The following is a 23,189-nucleotide window of genomic DNA, read 5'->3' as shown; positions in this document are numbered from 1 at the left end:
ACAGGTATTCGTCCTTAGCTCCTTTAAAAATCCCCCCACCCCCACCCACTCTTTCTCTCGTGGCTTCAGTCTTGGAGAGAGTCAGACACAGGTATTCGTCCTTAGCTCCTTTAAAACTCCCCCCTCCCCCACACACTCTTTCTCTCGTGGCTTCAGTCTTGGAGAGAGTCAGACACAGGTATTTGTCCTTAGCTCCTTTAAAAAAGTCCCCCCTCTCTCTCCTCCTCTTCTTCCCCCTCCCTTCCTTCCTCTCCCTTTCTCTCTGGTAGCTTCGGTCTTGGAGAGAGAGTCAGGACACACACTTCAAGGTCGACTCAAGGTGTTGCACTCCAATTATGTTTTTTACTCTCTTGTCTCCCTCTCTCCCTCCCACTCTCCCTTCCATTTCCTCTCCATCGACCCCTAATTACCCCCCTGTGACCTCTGCAACCACCCTTTGTATGTACAGTATTAGTGCACTGTTGGCAAGGCTGAGTGATGGTGGCAGGGTTGAAGATAGTGATGGCATGGCTGAAGGTAGTGGTGGGAGGGCTGAAGGTAGTGGTGGCAGGGTTGAAGATAGTGATGGCATGGCTGAAGGTAGTGGTGGCAGGGATGAAGGTAGTGGTGGCAGGGCTGAAGGTAGTGGTGGCATGGCTGAAGGTAGTGGTGGCATGGCTGAAGGTACTGGTGGTAGGGCTGAAGGTACTGGTGGTAGGGCTGAAGGTAGTGGTGGCAGGGTTGAAGGTAGTGGTGGCATGGCTGAAGGTAGTGGTGGCATGGCTGAAGGTAGTGGTGGCAGGGCTGAAGGTAGTGGTGGCAGGGTTGAAGATAGTGATGGCATGGCTGAAGGTAATGGTGGCAGGGTTGAAGGTAGTGGTGGCAGGGTTGAAGGTAGTGGTGGCAGGGCTGAAGGTAGTGGTGGCAGGGTTGAAGGTAGTGGTGGCATGGCTAAGGTAGTGGTGGCAGGGTTGAAGGTAGTGGTGGCATGGCTGAAGGTAGTGGTGGCATGGCTGAAGGTACTGGTGGTAGGGCTGAAGGTAGTGGTGGCAAGGCTGAGTGATGGTGGCAGGGTTGAAGATAGTGATGGCATGGCTGAAGGTAGTGGTGGCAGGGCTGAAGGTAGTGGTGGCAGGGTTGAAGATAGTGATGGCATGGCTGAAGGTAGTGGTGGCAGGGATGAAGGTAGTGGTGGCAGGGTTGAATGTAGTGGTGGCAGGGTTGAAGGTAGTGGTGGCAGGGCTGAAGGTAGTGGTGGCAGGGTTGAAGGTAGTGGTGGCAGGGCTGAAGGTAGTGGTGGCATGGATAAAGGTACTGGTGGTAGGGCTGAAGGTAGTGGTGGCATGGCTGAAGGTAGTGGTGGCAGGGTTGAAGGTAGTGGTGGCATGGCTGAAGGTAGTGGTGGCAGGGATGAAGGTAGTGGTGGCAGGGATGAAGGTAGTGGTGGCAGGGTTGAAGGTAGTGGTGGCAGGGCTGAAGGTAGTGGTGGCAGGGCTGAAGGTAGTGGTGGCAGGGTTGAAGGTAGTGGTGGCAGTGGGTCTGAAGGTAGTGGTGGCAGGGTTGAAGGTAGTGGTGGCAGTGGTGGCAGGGCTGAAGGTAGTGGTGGCAGGGTTGAAGGTAGTCAGGGTTGAAGGTACTGGTGGCAGGGTTGAAGGTAGTGGTGGCAGGGTTGAAGGTAGTGGTGGCAGGGTTGAAGGTAGTGGTGGCAGGGCTGAAGGTAGTGGTGGCAGGGTTGAAGGTAGTGGTGGCAGGGTTGAAGGTAGTGGTGGCAGGGTTGAAGGTAGTGGTGGCAGGGCTGAAGGTAGTGGTGGCAGGGTTGAAGGTAGTGGTGGCAGGGTTGAAGGTAGTGGTGGCAGGGCTGAAGGTAGTGGTGGCATGGCTGAAGGTAGTGGAGTGGTGGCAGGGTTGAAGTTAGTGGTGGCAGGGTTGAAGGTAGTGGTGTCAGGGATGAAGGTAGTGGTGTCAGGGTTGAAGGTAGTGGTGTCAGGGTGAAGGTAGGGCTGAAGGTAGTGGTGTCAGGGTTGAAGGTAGTGGTGTCAGGGTTGAAGGTAGTGGTGTCAGGGTTGAAGGTAGTGGTGTCAGGGTTGTAGTGTGCAGGGTTGAAGGTAGTGGTGGCAGGGTTGAAGGTAGTGGTGTCAGGGTTGAAGGTAGTGGTGTCAGGGTTGAAGGTAGTGGTGGCAGGGTTGAAGGTAGTGGGGCAGGGTTGAAGGTAGTGGTGGCAGGGTTGAAGGTAGTGGTGTCAGGGTTGAAGGTAGTGGTGGCAGGGTTGAAGGTAGGTGTCAGGGTTGAAGGTAGTCAGGGATGAAGGTAGCAGGGTTGAAGGTAGTGTGTCAGGGTTGAAGGTAGTGGTGGCAGGGTTGAAGGTAGTGGTGGCAGGGTTGAAGGTAGTGGTGGCAGGGTTGAAGGTAGTGGTGGCAGGGTTGAAGGTAGTGGTGTCAGGGTTGAAGGTAGTGGTGTCAGGGTTGAAGGTAGTGGTGGCAGGGTTGAAGGTAGTGGTGTCAGGGTTGAAGGTAGTGGTGTCAGGGTTGAAGGTAGTGGTGTCAGGGTTGAAGGTAGTGGTGTCAGGGTTGAAGGTAGTGGTGGCAGGGTTGAAGGTAGTGGTGGCAGGGTTGAAGGTAGTGGTGGCAGGGTTGAAGGTAGTGGTGTCAGGGTTGAAGGTAGTGGTGGCAGGGTTGAAGGTAGTGGTGTCAGGGATGAAGGTAGTGGGTAGGGTGAAGGTAGTGGTGGCAGGGTTGAAGGTAGTGGTGGTCAGGGCTGAAGGTAGTGGTGGTCAGGGCAGGGTTGAAGGTAGTGGTGGCAGGGTTGAAGGTAGTGGTGGCAGGGTTGAAGGTAGTGGTGTCAGGGTTGAAGGTAGTGGTGGCAGGGTTGAAGGTAGTGGTGGCAGGGTTGAAGGTAGTGGTGTCAGGGTTGAAGGTAGTGGTGTCAGGGTTGAAGGTAGTGGTGGCAGGGTTGAAGGTAGTGGTGGCAGGGTTGAAGGTAGTGGTGTCAGGGTTGAAGGTAGTGGTGGCAGGGTTGAAGGTAGTGGTGTCAGGGTTGAAGGTAGTGGTGTGTCAGTGGGTCAGGGTTGAAGGTAGTGGTGTCAGGGATGAAGGTAGTGGTGGCAGGGTTGAAGGTAGTGGTGTCAGGGTTGAAGGTAGTGGTGTGTCAGGGTTGAGTGGTGGCAGGGTTGAAGGTAGTGGTGGCAGGGTTGAAGGTAGTGGTGGCAGGGTTGAAGGTAGTGGTGTCAGGGTTGAAGGTAGTGGTGGCAGGGTTGAAGGTAGTGGTGTCAGGGATGAAGGTAGTGGTGTCAGGGATGAAGGTAGTGGTGTCAGGGATGAAGGTAGTGGTGTCAGGGTTGAAGGTAGTGGTGTCAGGGTTGAAGGTAGTGGTGTCAGGGATGAAGGTAGTGGTGTCAGGGTTGAAGGTAGTGGTGTCAGGGTTGAAGGTAGTGGCAGGGATGAAGGTAGTGGTGTCAGGGTTGAAGGTAGTGGTGGCAGGGTTGAAGGTAGTGGTGTCAGGGTTGAAGGTAGTGGTGTCAGGGATGAAGGTAGTGGTGTCAGGGTTGAAGGTAGTGGTGTCAGGGATGAAGGTAGTGGTGTCAGGGTTGAAGGTAGTGGTGTCAGGGATGAAGGTAGTGGTGTCAGGGATGAAGGTAGTGGTGTCAGGGATGAAGGTAGTGGTGTCAGGGATGAAGGTAGTGGTGTCAGGGATGAAGGTAGTGGTGTCAGGGTTGAAGGTAGTGGTGTCAGGGTTGAAGGTAGTGGTGTCAGGGTTGAAGGTAGTGGTGTCAGGGTTGAAGGTAGTCAGGGATAGTGGTGGCAGGGTCAGGGTTGAAGGTAGTGGTGTGTCAGGGTTGAAGGTAGTGGTGGCAGGGTTGAAAGGTCAGGGTTGAAGGTAGTGGTGGCAGGGTTGAAGGTAGTGGTCAGGGTTGAAGGTAGTGGTGGCAGTGTTGAAGGTAGTGGTGTCAGGGTTGAAGGTAGGGCAGGGTTGAAGGTAGTGGTGGCAGGGTTGAAGGTAGTGGTGGCAGGGTTGAAGGTAGTGGTGGCAGGGTTGAAGGTAGTGGTGGCAGGGTTGAAGGTAGTGGTGGCAGGGTTGAAGGTAGTGGTGGCAGGGTTGAAGGTAGTGGTGGCAGGGTTGAAGGTAGTGGTGGCAGGGTTGAAGGTAGTGGTGGCAGGGTTGAAGGTAGTGGTGGCAGGGTTGAAGGTAGTGGTGTCAGTGGTGTCAGGGTTGAAGGTAGTGGTGGCAGGGTTGAAGGTAGTGGTGTCAGGGTTGAAGGTAGTGGTGGCAGGGTTGAAGGTAGTGGTGTCAGGGTTGAAGGTAGTGGTGGCAGGGTTGAAGGTAGTGGTGTCAGGGTTGAAGGTAGTGGTGGCAGGGTTGAAGGTAGTGTAGTGGTGTCAGTGGGTCAGGGTTGAAGGTAGTGGTGGCAGGGTTGAAGGTAGTGGTGTGTCAGGGTTGAAGGTAGTGAAGGTAGTGGCAGGGTTGAAGGTAGTGGTGGCAGGGTTGAAGGTAGTGGTGTCAGGGTTGAAGGTAGTGGTGTCAGGGTTGAAGGTAGTGGTGGCAGTGAAGGTAGTGGTGTCAGGGTTGAAGGTAGTGGTGGCAGGGTTGAAGGTAGTGGTGTCAGGGTTGAAGGTAGTGGTGGCAGGGTTGAAGGTAGTGGTGGCAGGGTTGAAGGTAGTGGTGGCAGGGTTGAAGGTAGTGGTGGCAGGGTTGAAGGTAGTGGTGGCAGGATTGAAGGTAGTGGTGGTGTCAGGGTTGAAGGTAGTGGTGGCAGGGTTGAAGGTAGTGGGTCAGGGTTGAAGGTAGTGGTGGCAGGGTTGAAGGTAGTGGTGGCAGGGTTGAAGGTAGTGGTGGCAGGGTTGAAGGTAGTGGTGGCAGGGTTGAAGGTAGTGGTGGCAGGGTTGAAGGTAGTGGTGGCAGGGTTGAAGGTAGTGGTGGCAGGGTTGAAGGTAGTGGTGGCAGGGTTGAAGGTAGTGGTGGCAGGGTTGAAGGTAGTGGTGGCAGGGTTGAAGGTAGTGGTGGCAGGGTTGAAGGTAGTGGTGTCAGGGTTGAAGGTAGTGGTGGCAGGGTTGAAGGTAGTGGCGGCAGGGTTGAAGGTAGTGAAGGTAGTGGTGTCAGGGTTGAAGGTAGTGGTGTCAGGGTTGAAGGTAGTGGTGTCAGGGTTGAAGGTAGTGGTGTCAGGGTTGAAGGTAGTGGTGTCAGGGATGAAGGTAGTGGTGGCAGGGTTGAAGGTAGTGGTGTCAGGGTTGAAGGTAGTGGTGTCAGGGTTGAAGGTAGTGGTGGCAGGGTTGAAGGTAGTGGTGTCAGGGATGAAGGTAGTGGTGTCAGGGATGAAGGTAGTGGTGTCAGGGTTGAAGGTAGTGGTGGCAGGGTTGAAGGTAGTGGTGGCAGGGTTGAAGGTAGTGGTGGCAGGGTTGAAGGTAGTGGTGTCAGGGTTGAAGGTAGTGGTGGCAGGGTTGAAGGTAGTGGTGTCAGGGTTGAAGGTAGTGGTGGCAGGGTTGAAGGTAGTGGTGGCAGGGTTGAAGGTAGTGGTGTCAGGGTTGAAGGTAGTGGTGGCAGGGTTGAAGGTAGTGGTGTCAGGGATGAAGGTAGTGGTGGCAGGGTTGAAGGTAGTGGTGTCAGGGATGAAGGTAGTGGTGTCAGGGTTGAAGGTAGTGGTGGCAGGGTTGAAGGTAGTGGTGTCAGGGTTGAAGGTAGTGGTGGCAGGGTTGAAGGTAGCATTTGACAAATGCGATCACATAGTTAATAATGTCAGAGTGAATAACAATAAACATTGACACCACTGACAAAGAGAACACACAGCCTAACAGTAAACAAAACTAAATCCAACAGCAGCAAGGTAAAAAGTTTAGTACCCCAGGGCAGTATCCTAGCGCCTTCACTGTTTCCCATCCTCACAACACACTATCCTAGCGCCTTCACTGTTTCCCATCCTCACAACACACTATCCTAGCGCCTTCACTGTTTCCCATCCTCACAACACACTATCCTAGCGCCTTCACTGTTTCCCATCCTTACAACACACTATCCTAGCGCCTTCACTGTTTCCCATCCTCACAACACACTATCCTAGCGCCTTCACTGTTTCCCATCCTTACAACACACTATCCTAGCGCCTTCACTGTTTCCCATCCTCACAACACACTATCCTAGCGCCTTCACTGTTTCCCATCCTCACAACACACTATCCTAGCGCCTTCACTGTTTCTCATCCTCACAACACACTATCCTAGCGCCTTCACTGTTTCCCATCCTCACAACACACTATCCTAGCGCCTTCACTGTTTCCCATCCTCACAACACACTATCCTAGCGCCTTCACTGTTTCCCATCCTCACAACACACTATCCTAGCGCCTTCACTGTTTCCCATCCTCACAACACACTATCCTAGCGCCTTCACTGTTTCCCATCCTCACAACACACTATCCTAGCACCTTCACTGTTTCCCATCCTCACAACACACTATCCTAGCACCTTCACTGTTTCCCATCCTCACAACACACTATCCTAGCGCCTTCACTGTTTCCCATCCTCACAACACACTATCCTAGACCCTTCACTGTTTCCCATCCTCACAACACACTATCCTAGCGCCTTCACTGTTTCCCATCCTCACAACACACTATCCTAGCGCCTTCACTGTTTCCCATCCTTACAACACACTATCCTAGCGCCTTCACTGTTTCCCATCCTCACAACACACTATCCTAGCGCCTTCACTGTTTCCCATCCTCACAACACACTATCCTAGCGCCTTCACTGTTTCCCATCCTCACAACACACTATCCTAGCGCCTTCACTGTTTCCCATCCTCACAACACTCGCCACAGCCTCATGTCACTTCTGAATGATACTATTCCTGCCTCCACTATTACTTTTCTTGTCCCGTCCCTGTCTGCTGGGATATATATACACCCTCCTCTCCTTTTCGTCAGTGTGACTTTGTAAATGGTCAGAGTCAGGCCGAAACGTCGTCGTAAGCTCCTCCCTTCTACGTGCGGGTTATTTGTGTAATATGTATCCTATGGAGGGTAGCGCAAGAGCATATGGATACACAAAAGGCCTAGGAACTAGGTCCAAGAAAGGGTTAACAGGAGTACATCTGGATTGATATCTACAACTGCCTCATCTGTTGCAAGCAGATACATGATAATATATATATATATATATATATATATATATATATATATATATATATATATATATATATATATATATATATATATATATATATATATATATACACACAACAACCACAGGTGAAGCCGAATGACAACTCTAGGCCTTTCGTGTTGCAATCAACACATCTTCAGGAACTTGCAATATTGCAAAAAATGAGTAGGAAATCGAGGTAGACCTCGACTTCCTACTCATTTCTGCAACACTGCAAACTCCTGAAGATGTGTTGATTGCAACACGAAAGGCCTAGAGCTGTCATTTGGCTTCACCTGTGGTTGTTGTGCATGTATTATACTAAGACCTGGTCACAAACCAGGCTGCGGGGGCGCTGACCCCCGAAACCCCCTCCAGGTATACTCACCTGCAGAGCATCAAGGTCAAGGAGTGGTGGAGGATCGTGAAGACAGGATAATGGGTGACTCTTGGAAGATGACCACGACAGTACACTCCGGCCCTGCCACCAAGACAAAAAATACACGTAATTATCCTCACACACTCACGGGGAATAAAGCTAAACCCCGTAAGGTTCAGTGTTAAACCATTACGGGTCACACACAGAAGGTACGGGAAACTCAATCAATAAAGTATACGACCTTTGAGTAAAAGTGATCTAAATAAAGGTCAGAGAAGGTTGAGATAAACGAATAAAGATCACATTTGGAGAGAGGGGGGAAAAAATCATGCATGTAAAGTGGACCCAAAAATGTCAGACAGACTCAGTAAATGTCGAAGTTAGTAAAGTCGAACCTTTGTTGACTCTATTATTATTTGTAGTTTATTAGTTATAAAAATATGGCTGAATAGACATTTATGTAACTTAACGAACACGAGTTTACACAGTGAATTATGTGACAGGAGAGGATGTCAGTGGTGTATACCCTATAGGATAACAGTGGTGTATACCCTATAGGATAACAGTCGTGTATACCCTATAGGATAACAGTCGTGTATACCCTATAGCAGTGGTTCCCAAACTGGGGGTAAATTACCCCCTGGGGGTAATTTAACCATTTTTGGGGGGTAATGGAGGGGTGACAGAAAAAAAGTTATGAATTCTGAAAATCAAGAAAACAATGCGGTACCCGGTATGAGGATTATTGTTAACTTTGTCTTAGTATATAAAGTTGTAAAGTAAACCTATTATAAGTAAGTAATAAAGTTAAACCAAATAACAATAAACATCAAAAACTAATATACAGTATTAGAAAAGAAGAAATATATAGCTAAGTGTGTGGAAACCCAAAAGTATTTTGACAAGTATGCTTCAGGACAAAAGTCACTCAGTAGCCCAGATCGACCTGTCCAGTACGCGTCACTCACTTCCTGAGGCTGCCTCTATTTCACACTGTCAGTTTATCTGTGAGCATCAGCCGAGGTAGACATAAGCTGGTATGAAGCCAAGAATTCCTAAACTAGCTTCAAGTATGCAACTCCATCCATCCCACTGATGTTCTTGACATCTTTGGTAATAGTCATTAGAGATGCACAATGTTCAAATACAATAAATAAAAGAAAATATCTCAAGTGTTTTAATTTAGCCATATATATCAATAATAACAACATTTTGTGAAAGGGGTAACATGCTTTATGTGGCATGTTAAATTGGGTAACAAGCTGAAAAAGTTTGGGAACCACTGCCCTATAGGATAACAGTGGTGTATACCCTATAGGATAACAGTCGTGTACACCCTATAGGATAACAGTCGTGTATACCCTATAGGATAACAGTCGTGTATACCCTATAGGATAACAGTAGTGTATACCCTATAGGATAACAGTCGTGTATACCCTATAGGATAACAGTGGTGTATACCCTATAGGATAACAGTCGTGTATACCCTATAGGATAACAGTGGTGTATACCCTATAGGATAACAGTGGTGTATACCCTATAGGATAACAGTGGTGTATACCCTATAGGATAACAGTCGTGTATACCCTATAGGATAACAGTCGTGTATACCCTATAGGATAACAGTCGTGTATACCCTATAGGATAACAGTGGTGTATACCCTATAGGATAACAGTCGTGTATACCCTATAGGATAACAGTGGTGTATACCCTATAGGATAACAGTCGTGTATACCCTATAGGATAACAGTGGTGTATACCCTATAGGATAACAGTCGTGTATACCCTATAGGATAACAGTCGTGTATACCTTATAGGATAACAGTGGTGTATACCCTATAGGATAACAGTCGTGTATACCCTATAGGATAACTGGTGTATACCCTATAGGATAACAGTCGTGTATACCCTATAGAATAACAGTGGTGTATACCCTATAGGATAACAGTGATGTATACCCTATAGGATAACAGTGATGTATACCCTATAGGATAACAGTGATGTATACCCTATAGGATAACAGTGGTGTATACCCTATAGGATAACAGTCGTGTATACCCTATAGGATAACAGTGGTGTATACCCTATAGGATAACAGTGGTGTATACCCTATAGGATAACAGTCGTGTATACCCTATAGGATAACAGTCGTGTATACCCTATAGGATAACAGTGGTGTATACTCTATAGGATAACACTCGTGTATACCCTATAGGATAACAGTGGTGTATACCCTATAGGATAACAGTGGTGTATACCCTATAGGATAACAGTGGTGTATACCCTATAGGATAACAGTCGTGTATACCCTATAGGATAACAGTGGTGTATACCCTATAGGATAACAGTCGTGTATACCTTATAGGATAACAGTGGTGTATACCCTATAGGATAACAGTCGTGTATACCCTATAGGATAACTGGTGTATACCCTATAGGATAACAGTCGTGTATACCCTATAGGATAACAGTGGTGTATACCCTATAGGATAACAGTGATGTATACCCTATAGGATAACAGTGATGTATACCCTATAGGATAACAGTGATGTATACCCTATAGGATAGCAGTGGTGTATACCCTATAGGATAAAAGTCGTGTATACCCTATAGGATAACAGTCGTGTATACCCTATAGGATAACAGTTGTGTATACCCTATAGGATAACAGTGGTGTATACCCTATAGGATAACAGTGGTGTATACCCTATAGGATAACAGTCGTGTATACCCTATAGGATAACAGTCGTGTATACCCTATAGGATAACAGTGGTGTATACCCTATAGGATAACAGTCGTGTATACCCTATAGGATAACAGTCGTGTATACCCTATAGGATAACAGTCGTGTATACCCTATAGGATAACAGTGGTGTATACCCTATAGGATAACAGTGGTGTATACCCTATACGATAACAGTCGTGTATACCCTATAGGATAACAGTCGTGTATACCCTATAGGATAACAGTCGTGTATACCCTATAGGATAACAGTCGTGTATACCCTATAGGATAACAGTCGTGTATACCCTATAGGATAACAGTCGTGTATACCCTATAGGATAACAGTCGTGTATACCCTATAGGATAACAGTCGTGTATACCCTATAGGATAACAGTCGTGTATACCCTCGAGGACAGTCGTGTATACCCTCGAGGATAACAGTGGAGTATACCCTCGAGGATAACAGTGGTGTATACCCTCGAGGATCACAGTGGTGTATACCCTCGAGGATAACAGTGGTGTATACCCTCGAGGATAACAGTGGTATATACCCTCGAGGATAACAGTCGTGTATACCCTCGAGAATAACAGTCGTGTATACCCTCGAGGATAACAGTCGTGTATACCCTATAGGATAACAGTCGTGTATACCCTATAGGATAACAGTCGTGTATACCCTATAGGATAACAGTGGAGTATACCCTCGAGGATAACAGTGGTGTATACCCTCGAGGATAACAGTGGTGTATACCCTCGAGGACAGTCGTGTATACCCTCGAGGATAGTCGTGTATACCCTCGAGGATAACAGTGGTGTATACCCTCGAGGATAACAGTCGTGTATACCCTCGAGGATAACAGTGGTGTATACCCACGAGGACAGTCGTGTATACCCTCGAGAACAGTCGTGTATACCCTCGAGGACAGTCGTGTATACCCTCGAGGATAACAGTCGTGTATACCCTCGAGGATAACAGTCGTGTATACCCTCGAGGATAGTCGTGTATACCCTCGAGGATAACAGTCGTGTATACCCTCGAGGATAACAGTCGTGTATACCCTCGAGGATAACAGTCGTGTATACCCTCGAGGATAACAGTCGTGTATACCCTCGAGGATAACAGTGGTGTATACCCTCGAGGACAGTCGTGTATACCCTCGAGGATAACAGTCGTGTATACCCTCGAGGATAACAGTCGTGTATACCCTCGAGGACAGTCGTATACCCTCGAGGATAACAGTGGTGCATACCCTCGAGGATAACAGTGGTGTATACCCTCGAGAATAACAGTCGTGTATACCCTCGAGGACAGTCGTGTATACCCTCGAGGACAGTAGTGTATACCCTCGAGGATAACTGGTGTATACCCTCGAGGATAACAGTCGTGTATACCCTCGAGGACAGTCGTGTATACCCTCGAGGATAACAGTGGTGTATACCCTCGACGATAACAGTGGTGTATACCCTCGAGGATAACAGTGGTGCATACCCTCGAGAATAACAGTCGTGTATACCCTCGAGGATAACAGTCGTGTATACCCTCGAGGACAGTCGTGTATACCCTCGAGGATAACAGTCGTGTATACCCTCGAGGATAACAGTCGTGTATACCCTCGAGGATAAGTGGTGTATACCCTCGAGAATAACAGTCGTGTATACCCTCGAGGATAACAGTGGTGTATACCCTCGAGGACAGTCGTGTATACCCTCGAGGATAGTAGTGTATACCCTCGAGGATAACAGTGGTGTATACCCTCGAGGATAACAGTGGTGTATACTCTCGAGGATAACAGTGGTGTATACTCTCGAGGATAACAGTGGTGTATACCCTCGAGGATAGTCGTGTATACCCTCGAGGATAACAGTCGTGTATGCCCTTGAGGATAATAGTCGTGTATACCCTCGAGGACAGTCGTGTATACCCTCGAGGACAGTCGTGTATGCCCTCGAGGATAGTCGTGTATACCCTCGAGGATAGTCGTGTATACCCTCGAGGATAACAGTCGTGTATACCCTCGAGGATAGTCGTGTATACCCTCGAGGATAACAGTCGTGTATGCCCTTGAGGATAATAGTCGTGTATACCCTCGAGGATAACAGTCGTGTATGCCCTCGAGGATAGTCGTGTATACCCTCGAGGATAGTCGTGTATACCCTCGAGAATAACAATGGTGTATACCCTTGAGGATAACAGTCGTGTATACCCTCGAGGACAGTCGTGTATACCCTCGAGGATAACAATGGTGTATACCCTCGAGGATAACAGTCGTGTATACCCTCGAGGATAGTCGTGTATACCCTCGAGGACAGTCGTGTATACCCTCGAGGATAACAATGGTGTATACCCTCGAGGATAACAGTCGTGTATACCCTCGAGGATAGTCGTGTATACCCTCGAGGATAACAATGGTGTATACCCTCGAGGATAACAGTCGTGTATACCCTCGAGGATAGTCGTGTATACCCTCGAGGATAGTCGTGTATACCCTCGAGGATAGTCGTGTATACCCTCGAGAATAACAATGGTGTATACCCTCGAGGATAACAGTCGTGTATACCCTCGAGGATAGTCGTGTATACCCTCGAGGATAATCGTGTATACCCTCGAGGATAACAGTGGTGTATACCCTCGAGGATAACAGTGGTGTATACCCTCGAGGATAACAGTCGTGTATACCCTCGAGGACAGTCGTGTATACCCTCGAGGATAACAGTCGTGTATACCCTCGAGGATAACAGTCGTGTATACCCTCGAGGATAACAGTCGTGTATACCCTCGAGGACAGTCGTGTATGGTTTAGAAAGACACGTAAGCAAACACTAACATATTTATTAGAAAACGTTTCGGTTAGAAGTGATCAAGGTCCCAGGACCGAAACGTTTTCTAATAAATATGTTATAGTGTTTGCTTACGTGTCTTTCTAAACCAACTTGTCGGTATTTATTACCAAGGTTTATACCACAGTCGTGTATACCCTCGAGGACAGTCGTGTATGCCCTCGAGGATAGTCGTGTATACCCTCGAGGATAACAGTGGTGTATACCCTCGAGGATAGTCGTTTATACCCTCGAGGATAACAGTCGTGTATGCCCTTGAGGATAATAGTCGTGTATACCCTCGAGGATAGTCGTGTATACCCTCGAGGACAGTCGTGTATGCCCTCGAGGATAGTCGTGTATACCCTCGAGGATAGTCGTGTATACCCTCGAGGATAACAGTGGTGTATACCCTCGAGGATAGTCGTTTATACCCTCGAGGATAACAGTCGTGTATGCCCTTGAGGATAATAGTCGTGTATACCCTCGAGGACAGTCGTGTATACCCTCGAGGACAGTCGTGTATGCCCTCGAGGATAGTCGTGTATACCCTCGAGGATAGTCGTGTATACCCTCGAGGATAACAATGGTGTATACCCTCGAGGATAACAGTCGTGTATACCCTCGAGGACAGTCGCGTATACCCTCGAGGATAGCGGTCCTATTTACCCTCGAGGAGAGCAGTCGTATATACCCTCGAGGATAGCAGTCGTGTATACAATCGAGGATAGCAAACATATATACCCTCGAGGATAGTCGTATATACCCTCGAGGACACCAGTCATATATACCCTCGAGGATAGCAGTCGTATATACCCTCTTGGATAGCAGTTGTATATACCCTCGAGGATAGTAGTCGTGTATACCCTCGAGGACAGCAAACCTATGTACCCTCGAGGATAGCCGTATATACCTTCGAGGATAACAGTCGTGTATACCCTCGAGGATATCAGTGGTGTATACCCTCGAGGATATCAGTGGTGTATACCCTCGTGGATATCAGTGGTGTATACCCTCGAAGATATCAGTGGTGTATACCCTCGAGGATATCAGTGGTGTATATCCTCGAGGATATCAGTGGTGTATACCCTCGAGGATAGCAGTGGTGTATACCCTCGAGGATAGCAGTCGTATATACCTTCTGACCGGTCTCCTACAAATTAATAGTAATAATAGTACAAGGTATACAAGTACATGTACAAGGTATACAAGTACATGTACAAGGTATACAAGTACGTGTACAAGGTATACAAGTACATGTACAAGGTATACAAGTACATGTACAAGGTATACAAGTACATGTACAAGGTACGCAGGGAACGCTTGGAAGCACTTGACTTGTACTCGTTGGAACGCAGGAGGGAGAGATATATCATAATCTACACTTGGAAAATCTTGGAAGGAATGGTCCCAAATCTGCACACAGAAATCACTCCCTACGAAAGTAAAAGACTGGGCAGGCGATGCAAAATGCCGCCAATAAAAAGTAGGGGCGCCATTGGTACACTAAGAGAAAACACCATAAGTGTCCGGGGCCCAAAACTGTTCAACAGCCTCCCATCAAGCATTAGGGGAATTGCCAATAAACCCCTGGCTGCCTTCAAGAGAGAGCTGGACAGATACCTAAAGTCAGTGCCGGATCAGCCGGGCTGTGGCTCGTACGTCGGACTGCGTGCGGCCAGCAGTAACAGCCTAGTTGATCAGGCCCTGATCCATCGGGAGGCCTGGTCATGGACCGGGCCGCGGGGGCGTTGATCCCCGGAATAACCTCCAGGTAACCTCCAGGTAGGTATACAAGTACAAGGTATACAAGTACATGTACAAGGTATACAAGTACATGTACAAGGTATACAAGTACATGTACAAGGTATACAAGTACAAGGTATACAAGTACATGTACAAGGTATACAAGTACATGTACAAGGTATACAAGTACATGTACAAGGTATACAAGTACAAGGTATACAAGTACAAGGTATACAAGTACAAGGTATACAAGTACAAGGTATACAAGTACATGTACAAGGTATACAAGTACATGTACAAGGTATACAAGTACATGTACAAGGTATACAAGTACATGTACAAGGTATACAAGTACATGTACAAGGTATACAGACCATAGTTGACATCAGTAACATACTACTGTATATAAAGCCGCTCGTTATGCTGAGCATTTCCCGCAAGTTAAATAAATTTTGTCCCAGGATGCTACCCACACCAGTCCACTAACACCCAGGTACCTATTTTACTGATAGGTGAACAGGGACAGCAGGTGCCTTAAGGAAACACCCCAACGTTTCCACTCGTACCGGGGAACGAACCCCGGACCTCAGTGTTTGAACTGAGTTGAACTGAGCTACGGGACACCTTGGTTAATGAGGTTTAATGCCTATCGACTACACGAGGGGTATTAAGGATGCATGGTAACCTCCTCACCGCCACACAAGGTATACTCTTAGCATATATGCACCGAGAGAGATTCATCTCTCAGGGTATATACCCTCTCCCTGTTTACCTGGGCATGAGATGGCATGGTGTAGCTTGTATACTTGGCAGCGAGGCAGGCATATTACCCAGTCCCAAAGTACTGGTATCAAGACTTATGTAGGCTTACGTGGGCTTGTGTAGGCTTGTGTAGGCTTGTGTAGGCTTGTGTAGGCTTGTGCAGGCTTATGTGGGCTTGTGTGGGCTTGTGTGGGCTTGTGTAGGCTTGTGTAGGCTTGTGTGGGCTTGTGTAGGCTTAAATAGGTTTTAGGTTTATGTGGGCTTGTGTAGGCTTTCTAATCCTCTTCTCAGTTCAGAGATATTATTGACTAACAATGAAATATTTTATCTCACACATTAGAAGTTCCGCTCGGAGTGGCGTCCAACATGGCTGACGTGTGTAGAGGATCAGTACAATGGTCACCACGAAGAGTAGTGACCACTGTACTGATCCTTGGGGGACCCCACTTGTTACCCTGGCTTGTCCTCACACTGGTTTGGTAACAGAGTTGTGGATTAGTGGAACAAACTCCCGAGTAGCGTTATTGAAACTAAAACATTGTGTTTTAAAAATAGGTTTGACAAATACATAAGAACATAAGAAGAACATAAGAACGAAGGAACACTGCAGAAGGCCTACTGGCCCATGCGAGGCAGGTCCAAGTCCCTACCGGCTTAAGCCAATGCACCCAACCTAGTCAGGTCAGGTCACATTGACTCAAGGGAGGAACACGGCAACCGACCCGTTAGCACAAGCTATCAGGTCTAACTCACACCCACCCACATCTACTCATGTATTTATCCAACCTATTTTTAAAGCTACACAACGTTCTGGCCTCTATAACGGTACTTGGGAGTTTGTTCCACTCATCCACAACTCTATTACCAAACCAGTACTTTCCTATATCCCTCCTGAATCTGAATTTTTCCAACTTAAAACCATTGCTGCGAGTCCTGTCTAGGCTAGATATTATCAGCACACTATTTACATCCCCTTTATTTATTCCTGTCTTCCACTTATAAACCTCAATCATATCCCCCCTAATTCTACGTCTTTCTAGAGAGTGCAGTTTCAGGGCCCTTAGTCTATCCTCATAGGGAAGGTTTCTGATACATGGGATCATCTTTGTCATCCTCCTTTGTACATTTTCCAGAGAATTTATATCCATTCTGTAATACGGTGACCAAAACTGTGCAGCATAATCTAAATGAGGCCTAACCAAGGATGTATAGAGTTGAAGAACAACCTGAGGACTCCTATTATTTATGCTTCTTGATATGAAGCCAAGGATTCTATTAGCTTTATTGCGAACACTTATGCACTGTTGTCTTGGTTTCAGATTACTGCTAACCAGAACTCCTAAATCTTTTTCGCAATCCGTAATATTAAGATCTACATTATTTAGTTTATATGTGGCATGGTTATTGTCCTGTCCAACATTTAGAACTTTGCATTTGTCTATATTAAACTGCATCTGCCACTTCTCCGACCACTGCATCAGTCTATTCAAATCTTCCTGGAGTGCTCGAATGTCCTCGTCAGAATGAATTCGACGGCCTATTTTGGTGTCATCGGCAAACTTGCCGATGTCGCTCTTTATGCCCTCATCTATGTCGTTTATGTAGATTGTGAACAGCAGGGGGCCCAACACTGACCCCTGTGGAACACCGCTCGTGACGCTTCCCCACTCTGATTTCTCCCCATTTATGCAAACTCTCTGCTGCCTATTTGTCAACCATGCCTCTATCCAGGAAAAAATTTCTCCTCCTATTCCATGTGCTTTAATTTTCCTCAATAGTCTCTGATGTGGGACCCTGTCAAAAGCCTTACTGAAGTCCATATACACAATATCATATTCGTTACCATGATCTACCTCCTCAAATACCTTAGTGAAAAAAGTTAATAAATTCGTAAGGCAGGAACGTCCCTTTGTAAAACCATGCTGAGATTCGTTGATTAATTTATGCTTTTCAAGGTGGCTACGAACTGCCTCGGCAATTATTGATTCCATAAATTTTCCCACTATGGAGGTTAGGCTTATTGGTCTATAGTTCGAAGCTAAGGACCTGTCACCTGTTTTGAAAATAGGTATCACATTTGCCATTTTCCACTTATCTGGCACCATGCCAGTTTGTAGTGATATGTTGAAAAGATTAGCCAAAGGTGTGCTAAGCTCCTCTTTACATTCCTTTAGAACCCTTGCATACAGTTCATCAGGGCCTGGGGATTTGTTAGGTTTTAATTTATCTATTTGCCTAAGGACCATGTCACTTGTGACCCTAATAGTGCACAGTTTATTATCGTCCTGTTCTACATAATTTATCATTACTGGAATATCACTGGTATCCTCCTGTGTAAAAACTGAGAGGAAGTATGTGTTAAAAATTCTACACATTTCCTTATCACTGTCAGTGAGCTGACCCGAGGAACTTTTGAGTGGGCCTATCTTGTCCCTGATCTTACTTCTGTATACCTGAAAGAATCCTTTTGGGTTAGTCTTCGATTCTCTTGCAACTTTAACCTCATAATCTCTTTTTGCTTTTCTAATTCCCTTTTTTATTTCTCTCTTTAACTGAATATATCGATTTCTTAATTGCCCCTCTCCTCTTTTGATTTGCCTATATATGCCTCTCTTTTGACCAATCAGATATTTTAATCTATTGTTCATCCATTTAGGATCATTTTTGTTTGATCTGATTTCCCTATTTGGAACATAATTTGACTGAGCAGCTAGAACTATGCCCTGGAAAGCATCATATCGGCAACCATCACCACCTACCTGACCCCTAGTCAGGTCATTCCAGTTCAGCCCACCTAAGTAATTTTTCAGTCCTATGAAATCAGCCAAGCGAAAGTCAGGGACGGAGACTTGATTGCCATTATTAGGGGAATTCCATGATATGTTAAAACTGAGTGATTTGTGATCACTCTCCCCAAGCTCATCATTAACCTCAAGATTATTAATTAGTGTTTCCCTACTGGCAAGAACCAAGTCAAGGAGGTTATTTCCCCTAGTTGGCTCTGTCACAAACTGTTTTAAAAAACAATCCTGGATCGTATCAAGAAAGTCACCCGACTCTAAATTTCCTGTCAAATTGCTCCAGTCAATCTGTCTATAGTTGAAATCTCCCATTAGCACAACATTTTCGTATGTAGATGCCTTACGAATTTCGTCCCATAGAAGTTTACTGCACTCCCTATCAAGATTTGGGGCCCTGTAAATCACACCCAAAATTAGTTTTTCTCGGCCCTCGAGAAGCTGTAACCAAACAGATTCAGTGGCTGACGCTTCTAATTTAATATCTTGTCTAACACAACAATTTAAATTGTCTCTGACATACATCGCTACTCCACCACCTTTCCTGTTGACCCTGTCAGTGTGGAATAATTTATAGCCTTGTATGTGACATTCAGATGGCATCTCTCTATCTTTCAGATTGAGCCAGGTCTCTGTTATAGCAATAATATCTATGTTTCCTGCACTTGCAATTAATCTTAGCTCATCTATCTTATTTCTAACACTCCTGCTATTAGTATAGTAAACCTTAAGGGAGCTAGTCCCTTGCTGCCCTCTGCTGTCCCCCTTTGTTTTCTGACCTGTTCTATTGTCTTTATTTATAACTTCATGCTGAATGCCTTTTATACATTTACTGTTTCCAACCCTAGTGTTGCAACCTGCTTGTTTCCCACACACACCCATACCTCTATCTTCCATCAGTTTAAAATCATAGGCATTTCACCAATGGCCTTCTCAATCGAGTCTGCAAGTGCTACCACCCCTGCCCCAGAGAGATGAACCCCATCCCTTGCATACATATCATGTTTGCCATAAAAGTTGTTCCAGTTGTCAATGAATGGGATTGCAAGTTCCTTGCAGTATCTGTCTAGCCAGCAATTTACACCAATTGCCCTAGTACATGAATGGGTGCGAGCTGGACGTGACTAGATTGGGCCAGTGACTTGAACCTGCCTAGCATGGGCCAGTAGGCCTTCCGCAGTGCTCCTTCTTTCCTTCCCTTTTGCTCTTGCTTGCGGATCAATCTCTGGTGGGAGATCACGTCACTGTCCTGCAGTCCAGGAAGATGCAGTCTCCCCACCACTGCTTTTCATGGGGAATATCTGGAGGGTGTTCCGGGGGTCAGCGCCCCCGCGGCCCGGTCCATGACCTGGCCTCGCGGTGGATCAGGGCCTGATCATCCAGACTGTTACTGCTGGAGTGGTTATAACTACCATGGTATGTCTCGGTAATTCATACAACTCCAGTACTTTCTTCAGGCACACGTCTCTGAATAGCTGATGAAGCTAGCTCTCTCTCTCTCTCTCTCTCTCTCTCTCCCCAGTATAGTCATTTCCATTACCCCGGGCAAGAAGCACGTCAGTGATACCAGCCTGGGCACAACTCTGGCTAGGTGCACAGCTGCTGGCTGTGTTGGCTAGGTGCACAGCTGTTAGGGCTGTGCTGGCTGGCTAGGTGCACAGCTGTTAGGGCTGTGCTGGCTGGCTAGGTGCACAGCTGTTAGGGCTGTGCTGGCTGGCTAGGTGCACAGCTGTTAGGGCTGTGCTGGCTGGCTAGGTACACAGCTGTTAGGGCTGTGCAGGCTGGCTAGGTACACAGCTGTTAGGGCTGTGCTGGCTGGCTAGGTACACAGCTGTTAGGGCTGTGCTGGCTGGCTAGGTACACAGGTGTTAGGGCTGTGCTGGCTGGGTAGGTACACAGGTGTTAGGGCTGTGCTGGCTGGCTAGGTACACAGGTGTTAGGGTTGTACTGGCTGGCTAGATACACAGGTGTTAGGGCTGTGCTGGCTGGCTAGGTACACAGGTGTTAGGGCTGTGCTGGCTGGGTAGGTACACAGGTGTTAGGGTTGTACTGGCTGGCTAGGTACACAGGTGTTAGGGCTGTGCTGGCTGGCTAGGTACACAGGTGTTAGGGCTGTGCTGGCTGGCTAGGTACACAGGTGTTAGGGCTGTGCTGGCTGGCTAGGTACACAGATGTTAGGGCTGTGCTGGCTGGCTAGGTACACAGCTGTTTGGGCTGGCTGGCTGGCTGGCTAGGTACACAGGTGTTAGGGTTGTACTGGCTGGCTAGGTACACAGCTGTTAGGGCTGTGCTGGCTGGCTAGGTACACAGCTGTTAGGGCTGTGCTGGCTGGCTAGGTACACAGGTGTTAGGGCTGTACTGGCTGGCTAGGTACACAGCTGTTAGGGCTGTGCTGGCTGGCTAGGTACACAGCTGTTAGGGCTGTGCTGGCTGGCTAGGTACACAGGTGTTAGGGCTGTGCTGGCTGGCTAGGTACACAGGTGTTAGGGCTGTGCTGGCTGGCTAGGTACACAGGTGTTAGGGTTGTACTGGCTGGCTAGGTACACAGCTGTTAGGGCTGTGCTGGCTGGCTAGGTACACAGCTGTTAGGGCTGTGCTGGCTGGCTAGGCATCAGTCCCACACTTTCCACAAGTCACCAGCAGCTGCTAGATGACCTTTGTGGGGAAAAGTTCGCCTTGGCACCGTATTTACACCAGTATGAAAGTGGCAGGTGTGTAGGAACCACACTTGTCCACACACCTACATTCTCATCACCCATCATTACCATCCCCTTAACCAAGTCCCCATAACGTAACTACGATACACTGAACACTAGAGATAGCCTATTCTACCCCCCCTAAACACGGACGATTTTACAAGTCAGAGGCCATGTCCGTGGTGATGTGGACACGTGTGCAGGCTTAGCGTGTCCAAGACAAGGCGGAGAGGAGAGATGGAAGGGTCTGGGGGAAGAAAAACCGGCGTTAAATGGTTAAATTCACCCTGGAAAAGATGTGTGGGTGAGTCTACCCCTGACCCGGTTTACTGAGGCATAACACTGCCTGGCAACTCACCCCTCACCTGCTTACCAGCACCTCCTTTCTTATTTAACCCTCTACCATTAACCCCAACAACCCTAACTACCGCCTAACAACCCTAACACACAACTGAGATCTGCATAAACACGCATGTAGATAAATTAAGCGAAAATATTCACTGAAAAGGCCGTAAAACTCATGGTCAAGAAAGCGGTGTTACCATACGTTAGTCTTCAAAATAATTGTTGGCATATCATCAAATAAGTATACATTAATCGTTTAATATATGCCATTAGCCATCTATATACGAAATTACCATAACTTTGGGCATACTTTAGGGCGTTGGTACAGGTAACTGCCGCTCTGGGGGTGAAATATTTCGAGGTTTCACCTAAAACACGACCAGAACTGCCATCAAGTAACGGAAGATGCCAGTCTGCTCACTGATGTATGATAATACTCGGTGTGGAAAAACATCGTCTATACACGCATCCTGTGTATAAATTTCTACAGACTGTGGATACATTGTCTCTCTCTCTTCCTGTCTGCCTGGGACACATGCTGTGTGTGTCACTGGATACATTCTCTCTCTTGTCTGCCTGGGACACATGTGTCACTGGATACATTGTCTCTTCCTGTCTGCCTGGGACACATGCTGTGTCACTGGATACATTCTCTCTTCCTGTCTGCTGTCGCCGGGAATCTAACCCGGACACCTCACCGTGTGAAGCCACCAGGCCACGGGCCATCAAATAATCTCTCTCTCAGTGTATATAAACACCTCACTCTAAATGTGAACAGCACAGACTCGTCCAAGCTTTATATTCACCTAAGCTTACCCTTACGTAGGTTTCTACGTAAGGGTAAGCTTAGGTGAATAAGATCCCCGCCTTATCACCTAAGCGTCACCTAATGTGCAGTGTCGGACCTACATTTCTGGGGTCCTGAATCTTGAACTATTATGGGGACTCCTTATTTTGGGGGCCCCTTATTATGAGGACCCCTTATTATGGAGACCCTTTCTTATTAGTCTTTTAAAAAAAACGCCTTGTGATACAGTAGAGCCAAAATGTGGACTGAAGTGGCTTCAGGGGCCCTGAATCCTATCCGATCCAAGCCTATTCTCTCCTCCCACACATAAAACTGCAATCTCAATCCACTTCCAACTGACCAAACAGAGGATCAAATCCTCACTAACCACACTAATTAAAATTTAAAAAATATTATCTACAAATATATATATATATATATATACATACATATATATATATATATATATATATATATATATATATATATATATATATATATATATATATATATATATATATATATATATATTCTTTTCTTTCTTTCAACACACCGGCAGTATCCCACCGAGGCAGGGTGGCCCAAAAGGAAAAACGAAAGCTTGCCCTTTTACATTTAGTAATATATATAGGAGAAGGGGTTACTAGCCTCTTGCTCCCGGCATTTTAGTCGCCTCTTACAACACGCATGGCTTACGGAGGAAGAATTCTGTTCTACTTCCCAATGGAGGTAAGAGGAAATTAACAAGAACAAGAACTAGTAAGAAAATAGAAGAAAACCCAGAGGGGTGTATATATATATATATACATATTTATATATATATATATATATATATATATATTTATTTATATATATATATATATATACATATATACATATATATATACATACATATATATACATATATATATACATATATACATTATATATACATATATATATATATATATATATACATATATACATATATATATATACATATATACATATATACATATATATATACATATATACATATATAT

The 23,189-nt window shown here is 46.6% G+C and overlaps 1 protein-coding gene across 3 annotated transcripts in view; it reads right to left on the bottom strand.

Moving 5' to 3' along the window:
- LOC128686942 (uro-adherence factor A-like) overlaps positions 1-23,189 on the bottom strand; it is a 214,534-nt gene that overhangs the window by 60,085 nt on the left and 131,260 nt on the right. For all 3 annotated transcript variants that reach the window (XM_070082630.1, XM_070082632.1, XM_070082631.1), the window contains exon 4: positions 7,498-7,590. In XM_070082630.1, coding sequence (XP_069938731.1) covers positions 7,498-7,590 — 93 coding nt within the window. The remainder of the gene's footprint in view (positions 1-7,497; positions 7,591-23,189) is intronic.

This window comes from Cherax quadricarinatus, chromosome 7 (genome assembly GCF_038502225.1).
Source record: "Cherax quadricarinatus isolate ZL_2023a chromosome 7, ASM3850222v1, whole genome shotgun sequence".
Classification (NCBI taxonomy): Eukaryota; Metazoa; Arthropoda; class Malacostraca; order Decapoda; family Parastacidae; genus Cherax; species Cherax quadricarinatus.
This window is presented reverse-complemented; position numbering and strand designations above follow the sequence as displayed.